This window comes from Phyllostomus hastatus, unplaced genomic scaffold (genome assembly GCF_019186645.2).
Source record: "Phyllostomus hastatus isolate PE091 unplaced genomic scaffold, TTU_PhHast_1.1 phas_contig_29, whole genome shotgun sequence".
Classification (NCBI taxonomy): Eukaryota; Metazoa; Chordata; class Mammalia; order Chiroptera; family Phyllostomidae; genus Phyllostomus; species Phyllostomus hastatus.
This window is the reverse complement of record NW_025333835.1, coordinates 29,761,499-29,775,188: the sequence shown is the minus strand read 5'-3', so window position 1 is coordinate 29,775,188 and position 13,690 is coordinate 29,761,499. Positions and strand designations below refer to the sequence as shown.

The 13,690-nt window shown below is 37.1% G+C and overlaps 1 protein-coding gene across 1 annotated transcript in view; it reads right to left on the bottom strand.

Annotated features, from left to right (window-relative positions):
• NDFIP2 (Nedd4 family interacting protein 2) overlaps window positions 1-12,334 on the bottom strand; it is a 54,720-nt gene extending 42,386 nt beyond the window's left edge. Inside the window, exon 1 of the mRNA XM_045839169.1 lies at window positions 11,971-12,334. Within this exon, the coding sequence (XP_045695125.1) occupies window positions 11,971-12,288 (318 nt within the window). The 5' untranslated portion in view covers window positions 12,289-12,334. The remainder of the gene's footprint in view (window positions 1-11,970) is intronic.
• Window positions 12,335-13,690: the final 1,356 nt, after the last annotated feature.

The following is a 13,690-nucleotide window of genomic DNA, read 5'->3' as shown; positions in this document are numbered from 1 at the left end:
ATTCACATTATGTATCTATATACTGGAGGAATAAAGGCAAAATAAAGACATTTCAGATAAAAGTGAATTAACAGCTGATCTATACTTTAAGAAATGGTAAAAAGAAGTTATTACCACTGAAAATATTTAATAAAGAGAAATGTTTCTTCAGAAATGAAAACATAGGGAGTGATAAATGTTAAGTATATTAAAAAATTTTTTCCTCTTAAGCACTTAAAAATGTGTTACTATTTAAAACAAATCTGTAACACTGTTGGGGTTTTGAAAGAATGCATATGTAATTATGCATAGGTGGGCAGAGGGCAGAGAGACCTACACGGTTACCAATTTCTACATTCTATATGAAGTTATGGCATTCATGTTAAATATACAAACCTAGCTCTGTACTCTTTATTGTCATCTTGGCCAGCAAAAAATAATGTAAAGAAGAATGGCTAAAATGACCATGGAAATAGGGCAAGGGCAACTGAAAAACAAATTTTAAGTCAAATCCAAAAGGCCACAGAAAAGAGTAAAAAAGAGGGGGGAAAAGCCCAGAAAACAAATAATACAATGGCAGAAACCAACCATATCAATAATTACATTAAATACAAACATTCCAATTACAAGGCAGGGAGGGATATTAGAATGAAAAAAGGAAAACAACAACAACAAAGCAAACCTAACTACATACTCCCAAGAAAGGCACACCTAAAGGATTCAGACAGGTTGTAAGTAATAAATAGACAGACATGCCATGCAAAAATAAGGCTGGAATGGCTATTTTGATATTAAATACAACAGACCTAAAGACAAAGAACACTACCACAGATCAAGAGGGAGCGTTTTATAAAAAGAGTGCCTCAAAATTTAGGAATTGGAAAATTGAGATATTTAAAGGCAACTCCACAGGTAACTCCACAAGGTAGCAGATTTTAACACCCCTTACTCAGCAACTAACAGACTATCACAAAAACAAATATCAGTAAAGACAAAGGTAAGAACAATACTATGAATCACCTTGATTGGACATGGTTAGGATACTATATCCAACAATGGAAGAGTATATAAATTTTAAATGCACACAGTACATCACCAAGATAAATATAATGGATCATAAGACTAAATAAATTTAAAAGGATGAGATTACAGTGAATATATTATCTCACAAAAGAATTAAATTTGAAATGTTAAAAAGATTATCTTAAAAAATCCGAAATAAAAGGAAATTTAATACATGTCTAAATAATGTATGGCTCAAAGAGGAAATCATAAGAAATATTAGAAAACATCTGTACTGGAAGCAAAAAATGCAACATATCAAACTTTGCAAGACATAGCAAAAAAAACTGTTACATGAATGTTTATAGTAGGGAAAAATGATTATAGCAGGGGGAAAAAGTCTAAAATCAATGACCAAGGTTCCACCACTAGAAGCTAGAAAATAAAAAGTAAACCACAAAAAAAGGAAATAGTAAATATATGTGGTAAAAGCAGAAATCGGTAAAATAAAATACAGACATTTAACAAAGACAAAAGCTATTCTTTGGAAAAAATAAACAAAACTGACAAAAACTACAGCTAGACTATCAAAGAAAAAAATAAGAAAGCAAATCCCTAAATGAGAAAGGGGTTACTACCAGACCTACAAACATTAAAATGATAACAAGAGATTATGAATTTGATGCCAACAAAGTCAATACCTTAATTTAGTTTTATTTTCTTAACCCCCAGGCATCTTTTCTTAAGAAATCTACAGAAAATAAGTCCCACTAATATTAGGGGGTAAACCAAAAGCAGAGAAAGATTGAGAATTCAAGAAACAGAGGCTCCACATAACAAAGTGATGAAGGCAAGTGCATCAGGCCTCCAGAACAAACAGTACAAATGGAAACAATGAGGATGGAGGGCTCTAGAAACGCTGTCTTCAAAGAACAAAATAAAGTAACTTATAATTATCTGATGCATTTGACTATGCAAAAAATACAGCTGAAGAGTAAATTTTGAAAAATCACCAAAGGATATGCAAAGAATTAACAACAGATACACAAAAAAATAAAGACGTAAAAATTAGGCAATTCCATGAGAAATTTAAAGTTATACAAAATATACTACCTGACTCAGTTGTGAACAGTATTTTCATAGTCATAAAATGTAAACACTAATTTCTGATATAACTAAAAATTAGATGCTTTTCATATATTCAATCCTCACAATAACACTAGGAGGTAGGTATCTATCCTAGCCTTACTTTATAGATGAGGAAGGTACATCACGGAGAGGGTAGGTAACTGACCCAAGGTTACAGTGCTTATAAGTGACGAGCCATGATTTGAACCCAGTGGGTGAGACTATGAAGAACATGACCTGAGAAGGGAAAGCGGGACATGTAAGAAACAAAAGTAAAATTAATAAATCAGCAAGTAGCTGAAGATGCATATATGCATATATTAAAAATACAGAGTTCAGCCCTGGCTGGATGGCTCAGTTGATTGGAGAGTCAGCCCATTCACCAACAGCTTTCAGGTTCAACCCCCAGCCAGGGCACACACCTAAACTACAGATTCAAGCCCTGGGTCAGGGCACCTACACACGCAACCAATTGATATTTTTCTCTCACACTGATGTTTTTCTTTCCCTTCCTCTCTCTCTAAAAGTCAATAAACATATCCCCCGATGAGGACTTTTTCAAAAAATACAGAATTAAAGCAGTTAAAAAGAGTTAAAGATTGCTTTCTTTTGAGGAGAAAGACTTGAAGGACAACAGGGATGGAAAAAGAAACTGCTATTTCTCATTACTTGTCCTTTGGTACTCAAACTTTTGAAGGTATACCTGCAGTACTTTGATTTAAAAAACATATATACGCACGCACACACACAGGTGAAAGAAAACTTGTCCAAAAGCTGAATTCAGCCCACTGAGTTACGATGAGCTGTGGTTCTGGACAATCTGCGGGGCTCACTTACTAGCCGGGTGACTACCAGACCATGCTGTCCCATCCGTGCTCTCCAGGTCTGGCGTCACCACGAATGAAAGAAGTTAACTGTAAGGAAAGTTCTGCCCCAGGATCTTTGACTTTAACTCAGCTGATAGCTTTACAAGTAACAAAATAAAATCTGTCCTTTAAGGTCTGCTGCACGACCTTAAGCAGATTCTCTTTTAGACAATCTGCTATAAAATTAGAAGGCTAAAAAATGATAACTAACTACATTTCCGTAACATCTGGAAACAGGTTTTCCTTCTTTCTATAGATAGACCAAATGACCTAACCATGGTTAAATATCTTGCAATTGCAAGCAGCCAATCAGATGAGGAATTACATAATACCAGAATCCATTTAAACAGATTCCTTGGCTCTGCTCTAAAAGCAAAATGCATACCCTGATTGTGGATATCAAGAATATCAACACTGTGTGAGTAAGCCAAGGCATTGCTACTGTTACATAATAGAACTCTAGAGAACTATTCATTTTATAAACATAATATACCAGTAACCTCATGTATACTCTTGAAATCATTCAGGAAAGGCATCCATTTATTTCTTCAATAAGTACTATTTACTAGGCACCTATAGTGGGTCTAAAACTATACTATATACTATTATATAAAAGACAGAACTAAACCCTACTTCCCACTGAGTTTACTGAATATATACCATGGAGTAAGGACTATGACAAGTTTAAATGTACAGTGTTAAAAGAAACCAGAACTTGGCACTAAAGGGTAAGAAATGGAGGTAGAGAAGCAGAAAGTAAGGAAAAGTTTTCTGAAAAGAACATTTAAACAGATCGAGATAAAGAATAGATATCAGTCCTAGAGGAGGAAAGGAGAAAAGAGAAAATGGGAAAAATATGTTCAAAAGACATAAGGCAAGAGAAACGTGGTTTGAAGTGGTGGATTAAGAAAGGTGGGGCAAAAAAACAAGTATTATAGTTCAAATATTTATAGCTCATGTACAGTGCCATAATAAATCAAGCAAGGGATGAGGTAAGCAGAGGCTTGTGTTGTTTCTAAAAGTTATGAACAAAAACTTAAAAGGGTCTCTAGGTTATTTCAAGACTCTTCCCTTTTTGGGGAAATCACACACACACACGAAAAGAAAGTCATGCTAATATAAATGAAAGCTCCGCCCACGTGAGAATAAATGTTCTATAAAAACTGTCACTATTGGATTTCTTCAGTCCAAGATCCAACAGAAGACAAATCCTTAGAGCCTTGAAGTTAGTGATGAGGTAAAAACCTTTATTCTCAAAGCCTCTGCCAAACAGCACAATTTCTTTATATAATGTAAAAGGTAATTCTGGAGAAACATCTTAGACAATCTAAACCACAGCACATTCCTAAACTTTAAAAATATTAAATTGTTCATGTTCAAACAAATCTCAAAAGCAAGCAAGTCAAAATCCTGAAATAATCTGAGAGCAAATCTTAGACCACTGCATTTCCCAACTTGCATTTGGCATGTCTTTAACATTTACCCACACCTTAATTCCAGTCCTTAATTCCAGTTTAGTGATCAAACTTTTGAAGAAACCATAACAACATGGCATGAAAACACAGACATGGGATGATTTACAATCACATGGTACGTAGACTAGTCTCAATTACCATGACCTTGTCAGTAAATTTACACTTAATAAATGTAAGCAGAATGTATTCCAGTTACTTAAACTGAAGGTTAAATGTGCTTGTTGTGTGTATAAAGCACTTGGCAGAGTTCTCAGCAAATTACTGACATACTGCAAAGTCATTATTGTTCTATTACTGCTATACTATTATTGATAAAATGTGTTATTTATTCCATTAAACTGCTTCATTTTCTTTAAACCACCTACCACTATCTGAAAGTATGCTTACTTATCTGCCTCTCTTCCACCAAAGTATAACTGTCTTGTTCACCAGCACGTAAAACAGAATTTGGTAGAAATACTGCATAAATTATTATTTATTAAGTGAATACATGAGTTGTAGGACCTTTGTCCTATAGTTAATAATATCTTAAAAACTTCTCCCATACGTTAACTTAAGCATAACTCTCACAAGAGGTACTTAGAACCCTGAAGCACCTGTGAGAAAAAGCACCAGTTTAGAAATACAAAGACACACAAAAACATAATTCAATATAATAAGTTCTCTAATATGGTGATTATCAATTTTTCCTTTGCCTTGATGTTGATGACAAAGGCAAGAAACTCGCCATGCCTCTTTCTTCCAATTATAGTTTGGAAGTATTCACATGAAAGAACAGGACTGTATGAGAGAAACGAACCAGAAGGCTGTAGTACAGAACCTGAGATGAGAAATACACTGGGAAAAATTAAACCGGAAAGAGAGAATACATTATGGTTGAGTAACTAATAATAAGTAGGTCCTGGACTCTATCAGTTAGTGCATAAAAATTAAGGGGGGGGGGGGCAGAGGTTGCTAAGATAAGGCACTGTAAAATACAGGAAGGTCAATTAAAGGAACATGTATGTCTAGAACAGAAATTTATACCACAAAAATCCAATAATCCCACAAGAATGGCTAAAATTAAAAAGACTATAACCCAAATTTTGGAAAGGTAGTGAAGCAACCAAAATTTTCATTCAGTGTTGGCAGAAGTGTAAAATGATATAACTACTTTGGGGAAAAGTCTAGTGGTTTCTTGTAAAATTAAATATACTCCAACCTTATTGCCCACTAATTCTACACAAGAGAAATAAAAACATGCCCCCCCCCAAAACTGTATAAGCCCTGGCTGGTGCCGGCCTATAAACCAAAGAGTCACTGGTTTGATTCCCAGTCACGGTACATGCCTGGGTTGTGGGTGAGGTCCCCAGTAGGGGCACATGACAGGCAACCACACATTAGTGTTTCTCTTCCTCTTCTTTCTCCCTCCCTTCCGTTTAAAACTAAGACTTCTAAAAAAAATTGTGTAAGAATATTCCTAACATTTTTATCCATACTAGCCAATAATTGAAATAACCCAGCCCTGGCTGGCGTAGCTCAGTGGATTGAGCGCGGGCTGCGAACCAAAGTGTCGCAGGTTCAATTCCCAGTCAAGGTACATGCCTGGGTTGCAGGCCATGGCCCCCAGCAACCACACATTGATGTTTCTCTCTCTCTCTCTCTCTCTCTGTATCTCCCTTCCTTCCCTCTCTAAAAATAAATAAATAAAAAAAAAGAAAGAACCCACAGAGCAATGTATAAACAAACTGTACCATATTCATAAAATTTATACAATAAAATAATATGCAGCAATAAAAAGAGATGAGCTACTAATATACACAATAACATGAATCAATCTCCAAAACTTCATGTAGAACAGGGGTATCAAACTCATTTTTACCAGGGGCCACAGCAGCCTTGTGGTTGCCTTGAAATGGCAAAAATAATTTTAGGACTATATAAATGTAACTACTCCTTAACTGTTAAGGAGTTGAAATTACATTTGGCCCTTTAGATGCCCCCGATGTAGAGTGAAAGAAGCTTTGGATACAATATGCTATTTTTATGATTCTAGCATAGACAAAACTAATTGAAGTGAAAAAAATCAGAATAACAATCATGTGGTAGGCAGGAACTAAAAGGGAGGAGCCATGAGGAAACTTTCTAGGGTGATAGTAATACTCTATATGGCAGGTTAGTAAAATTTTTCTCTAAGGAGCAGAATAGCAAAAATTGATTCAAGCTTTGAGGACTCAAATACTCAGTCCTGCCACTGGAAATGAACGGGCGTGACTATTTCACAATAAAACTTTACTTACAAAACAGAAGTTGGAACCTAGTTTGCAGATTCCTTTTCTATTTGAAAGTCATGTGGGTTACATAGGTGTATGCATTTATCAAAACTTATTCAACAGGCAAATAAGACTTGTGCATTTCACTATATGTCAGCTTTCCACCAAAGAGAAAGAACCATAAAGAAATATTAAACTGTAGGCTAATGATAAGCATGCAGTTCATAGTGACATACATGTATATACATTGAACTTAGTTTGAAAGTATCAAAAAATAAGAATTGACAGATATACAGTAATACAAATACAGAACTGTTAGTAACTGTAGACCCTACTTGGTAACTGCACAATCTTTCAACTTTTCTGTATATTTGAAAGATGTAATATTAAATGGAGAGGAAAGGGGAATTCAATAAGAGGTCACTAACATGACTCATGCACTGCATATGACAGGTACACTGGAAGATGGTCAGATGAAGGAAACAAGTAATAAACAGGCTATCACAATAATATATGCCATAGAATGCATCAACATTTAAGCAGCACAAAATAAGTTCACCAAGGGAAGTCAAAGAAGAGTAGAAAGTTTCCTCACATCAGGAATAAGGAAGGAGTTTCAAGGAAAAAGTTTAGTGTCATGTAACAAAAAATGAAGCAAAACAGGAACTGAAAAGTATCTATTATATTAAGCAATGGGCAACCTTGATGATGTAAAAGCAGTGTGGTAAGAATATAAACCAGACAAAGAATATTGATACGTTCAAAGGAGACAAACAAGTGAAGATCAAAGGAACTAAGATGTACCAAGAAAAGGCAGCAATAACTGGAGAACATACAGTAAAAGACTACAAAACTTCTTTAACAGGGAACACAAAAGTAAATCACACTGCACTTAAAAAACAACATTTATTATCTCATCCAGAACATGTTCTGCTGGGCAAGGCAGTCCACCATGGGCCTGGGTGTCCTTGCGCATTCTTGTTGAGTGTGACAGTCTACAAAACTTATCTATTTCCTGATACTGAGTGAATTCTTGTAGTAAGCCACATAGGCAACACAGAAGGTCAAGGTTACAACATGTTAACTGTTCTCCCAAGGTAAGGTAACTAGCTTGTTTGTTTGCTACATTGTCTTCTCCCTGCTAAAAAGTGCAGGGCCCTTGCCCCTGAGTTCCTCAGCTGTGACCCACTAGTGCATCCATCTAGACCAATCACCCTCCTGGGTCCTGGTTGCAAGGAAAACCTACACAGATATGCTGATGATCATGCAGCTTGCTGCACTCTGAGTAATAATCACATCATGTGTCTCTGACCTGGGGAGTCTCCTGTCTCTGCCAGCAATCATGGAACCTTGACATACTAATTTATTACCTCATATATACAGTAAAATAAAATCTTAAAAACTTTTCACAGTTCTTGACACGGACAACAAAAAACTAGCTGATATTCAGGTTCTAAATAAAACAAGACACAAAAGTAGTCATCAGCAAAAACAAATGTTTTAAATATTTTATAATTTATATTATGCCTATTTATTTTCCATGCACCAGTCTCTATACTGTATCTTTTACATAGATTACATAATTCTCATAATAATACTAATGAAGTAGGTACTAATATGAGAAAATTGAGGCTTTAAGACTTTAAGTAACTAAGCTCAACTGTAAACAGCACATCTAAATATAAGCCCAGATGACTTTAACATATTTTTTATTTTTATAAACACTGAATGGTTTATTAACATTTGTTTTATTTTTATTTTTTATTTTAGTTTTAAAAAAGGTTTTACTTTTTTTAGACAGAAGGGAGAAAGAGAGGGAGAGAAACATTGTGTGGTTGCCTCTCACGCACCCACTACTGGGGACCTGGCCCAACAACCCAAGCATGTGCCCTGACCGGGAAATGAACCACAGACCATTTGTTTTGCTGTCTGGTGCTCAATCCACTGAGCCACACCAGCCAGGGCTTTAACACATTTTTTTACTATTCATAGTCAACCTCCCTCCCAGCTGATTTATCAACAGTAACTCTAAGTCTCCAGATAAAAGAGCAAAGTTTGACAGTCAAGACACATACAAGAATTAACCAATGAATGCATCAATAAGGGGAAAAACAAATTGATGTCTCTCTCTTTCTCCCTCCCTCCCAAATAAATATATTTAAAAAAACTGCCAAGTATCTAGATCTTCACAGTGTGAATACTTCATTATGTTCATAGAAAACTAACGTTTAGAAATGTTAACATAATCTTAAAATTTTCTTTAAAAATCTGTGGCCAAGGTGTAAGAACTAGGTTAAATAAATCCAAAGCACCATCTTCAGAATTTCTCATGGTTTTAATACAAAAATGTGTGTTTTATTATGCTAATATGTTACAAATCTTCTAAGACTATTACCATCATTCTGGAATACAGTTTGGGAAACTACTACTAAAATATACAGTGCCAATTTAACTTTTACATAAAATAATACCTTTGAAATCTTAGTAGTCAGCTTGTTACAGGCACATAATCCTTTAAAATACAGAACATCAAAGTTAGAATGTAGCCTAACAGCTTCAAGCCACGTCAACTACTCCTAGTTCGGCAACATTGCTCATTTCCTACAAAACAAAACTGAATTTCCCATAACACAATGAAACTACCTATCGTACCGGCTTTTTCTGAAATTGGACAACAATCAAGGCTTTTTGTAGTTAGCTACTGCTTTACTTAACAAAATTCAGGCCCATTTAACAATGGAAAGGACCACAGAAAAAGCAATTTTCCACAAAAAAAACTTGTGCATTGGTTAATGGTAGTAGGTCTATCTAATGGTCCTGAGCATCAATAACTTTCCAGTATAGAAAGCTAAATTTAAACTCTCCCAATATGTGACAAATTAACACTGCATACCATTTCACCCCTAAGCATGCTTGCCTGTCCCCAACTTTACAACTGAAATTCCTTATTGCTCAAGGTTATTAATCTTTTCAGAATTTTTATATTTTTATTTTTTTAAACTGAGCTAAAGGAAACCACACAAGTTGTGTTCACTGAATATGCCACAGTTGCAGATTAGTCCCTAGATAAATAGTTTACTGGAAACCCATTCAGCTGCTTCTCTGGCATATACCTAGAGTTATTCATCAGGCCATCTCAACAAAACCAGATGAAATTACTATGTAGTAATAAGAATTAAAACCCAAATTTAAATGATGCTAAGATTCACAAACACGTTGCCTTCCAAAGAAAACAAACTGATGTCCTACCGACTTGAAGTGAGTAGTTATCTTCAGAAGAACTGATTTTGCCCTCTGCCCTGAAGGAATGCCTCCACCCATTCAAAGACGGAACTCATTTCCAGTTTGAAAAAAAAAAAACAATAAATATGATGACATTGTGCACTTATTTTGAAATGAGTTATAGAGGGGGAGAAAAACCTTAAAATTAAGAAAGCAAATTTCAGTATTTTGGTATTAGAAATTTTTTTTAAATAATTAAGTCTTAACTGGTCATAACCACTGAAAGCAAATGTGACAATACAACAAATTATTTTAAGGCACAGCTACATCAGTTAAAAATGTTTTGAGTAGTGATTTCTGTATGAGGACATTGTTAATTCTGGTAAGCAAAATCCCCAGAGAAAGAATTCAAAACAGTTAATGCCATCCAGGAAAACAAGTAAGAACAGGAAAGAAAAGGGATTACAAAAATGAACCATTCCTACTGGTAAGAGTATTCAATATTTACTTAATGCATTTCATTTTTGTTAACGTCTGTAAAAATAAGAATGCCTTAAAAAAATAAAACCACCAAACTCATATACACTGAGAACTCAAAAAATGCCTTACATATTAGCAGCAATATTTTCCAAACTGTCCTGGAAAAAAAAACCTAATAAATTTCCAAAGATTTCAGAATATGGATTACTTGGAGGTTTTAAAGGCTGTAAACCAGATGAAATGGAAGCATCACGAGCTTTTGTTGTAGAAAAATTCAAACTTACATTGGGATTTCATCCTTCAGTAATCTTCACATTTGTCAAAAAGCACTTAATTGAAATTCTTAGTTCACAAGTTTCACATGTGCAAATAGATTTGAAAGGTGAAAGCTCCACTAACATGTATACATTTGTAAAATGTTATAAACAGTACTAATAACTGCCCATCAGCTGGAACAAAACAATGAACTATTGCTGAGTCCATCTTTTAAATATGGGTTCCAATGACACCACCAGAATGGGGGGGGGCGGGGAATACAAGGTCGGGCAAAATAACGCCCCTTTTTATTACAAAATGTTACATTACAAAATTATAAACATATAATTCTGTAGCATAACTATCACATTCAAGCACACCATATGACATTTTAGGTGAAATGTTCAAATTAAAACTATAAATTATTATACCCATATTATTACCCTACCAACCACTCAACCAGGCCTTATTTCTGCTGGACCCTGGATATCAGAAAATTTGACACTGAAAATAATACAGGTACAGTTTTCACTCATTTCAACATACAAAGGTTTATACGGTTAAACTGGAAAATTCTGTACTTAATGAAAAACTATTTTTCTAACAAGATTAGCATTTTTCTAGTAAAACATCCTATTTCCTCACATAGGGGTAAGAAAATGTGGTGACAGAAAAAAAGAAGAGTCACTTTCAGTATGTACCAACAAAATGGAAAAGGACAAAATGACAAGGTTAACTAGAGCTCAGAGACCTTATCAGCATCACGACTACTCTCTACCGTTTCACAATTCTTAAATCCCCCCTCCTTTTTTTTCCGCCAAGTCCACATCTGACCCTGCGTAATGCTTACATCTCCAGCCCCTTCCCCCACTCCATTTATGATGGCGTTCACCTTCCCAGCAGGTATAGGAACTCCGTACCGTTTCCAACAGACAATCCAGTGGAATGTCTCAGAAGTGTCTGAATCAGGGAATGAGGAAATGATCGAGAAAAGTGATAAATAAAACAGGTATGTTTTAATGAAGTGGATGCTGTACAGACGGGGACAGGGTGTGGGTGGGGTGTGGGGAGCTGGAAGACTGGTCGGGAGGGAAGGGTCTCCAAGAGGTGCAGAGACAGGCTCCACAGATGTGAAGAAAGCAGGTCCGACCAGAAGAGCCACCAAAAAAAAAAAAGAAAAGAAAAACCAGTGCGTCCCCTCCGGGAACAATCCAAGAAAAAGGACTCTCGGGGACACGGCGGGAGACAGTCGGGAGACAGTCGTGGGTCCCCCAGAGGCGCAGGAGGTCGGGGCGGGGGCTAGGCACTCACCACCTGGTAGCGGCCAGTCCCCGGCTGGTGATAATCCATCCTGCCCGGTTCGGGATCCGGCTTCCCAGCCAGCGAGTCCCCTAGATACTCAGCCCCCTCCGTCACCCCCGTCGACGACGACGTCGCCGCAGGGTCCCTTCCGCCTCTGTTTCTGCCTCCGCGGTCGCCGGGACAGGCCGCTTCACTTCCTGCCGCTCCCGCGGCTGCCGCGGAGACCTCCGCGTCAGCAGCGGCTGGATGAAGCTCCGGGGCGCCGTGCGCGCTACTGAGCATGCTCGGGTTGGTCGCGCATGCCTGCTTGGTCCTCCGGCGTCCCATCCGCGGCGCGAGTGGAGGGGGCGTTGGTTGAGTGGGAGGAGATGGAAGAGTAACACTAATCACTGGGAGCTGTGTAGGTTGTTCGGACGGCCGAGAGTGGGCGGTGGCAAAAGGCGAGGGGCGGAGATCGCTGTCCATGATTGGTCTGTTCTGTTGTGCCATTTTCGCGCAAGCAAGCACCGGCTTGTGCACCATTACACCAGGCAAAAACAGATGTGGAGGGGGGAGGGAACGCATTCCTAGAGTGGGTGGCAGGTCACCAGGTGTAGAACACCTAGAACACCTGGTGACCTGCCACCCATTAACCAGCATTTCTTCTTCTTATTCATCAGGCCTAGGACAATCCAGGGAGATCCATCTCTGTGACATTTATAAAACCCTCATCATCATCAGTAAGATAAGAGATATCTTGAAAATATTTTTTGTTGCTGTTTTTCTCTTAGTACTAAAAGATGTAAGAATCCAAAAAAGGACCCTTCAGCCATACTCATATCTCACCATGGAAAGAGGCCTCTAGAGCCCTAGGTTACTGGGAGGATATAAGAAAATTATGAAATGATAGGAACTATTTTGTGGTTATACATTAATAATCTGAAAGAGTTTAACAGCAAGAAATCACTTTGTGAGTAACGTTGTAAGACACTCTCAGTATATGGTTAACCACACATGACCTATGTCAGCATAGAAGTGTCCAAATTTGTAGACAATTTTTAGAAGACTTCCTCTGAGCCTAATCGATGACATACGCCAGTTAGCAAGATCGCAAATACTCGGGAAGGTAATAGTTTACGCATTTACTATTAACAAGGGGATTTAAAGAAGATTAGAGAAAGCAAGGTGGAGATTGGATTACTGTTAAGATTAGGTGCTCTCTGGATGGTTAATACACCCTTTCAAGGGTGTTACTTCTGGTATTTCAAAGGCGTGTTAACCTAGATGCACAGGAACAATGGGCAGGGCTGGCTTAAAACCTTTCACTAAAGTTATATGCCTGGGTGTTGACTACCCACCATGACCTGCCTGGTTAGGAATTTATGATCAAATCATCTTGTGAGGTTACTTTCCATAGAACCCTTTTCTTTTTAAATCCACACCTACCGTGTGTGTATCTCCCACAGGGCACAGAGCATATTTCTCTGTGGAACACAAGAATGTGATGAGCAATGTAGATCAAGGACCTTTTAACCCAAAGACCTGCCTTCTATAAGCTGAAACTACATTATGATCCCAGGTGATTTAGGCCAGGCATCTTTTTTATTTTAACTCCTGAATTGCCAAAGGGGATTTCTGGAATGAAGAGGCCCAATGGATGAGCCTGATTACTTGCTTAAATTAGTAAGAATAAGATAAAGACAAACTTACTGAAATCAACAACCAAAAAAGAAATTATACCTTCCTAATA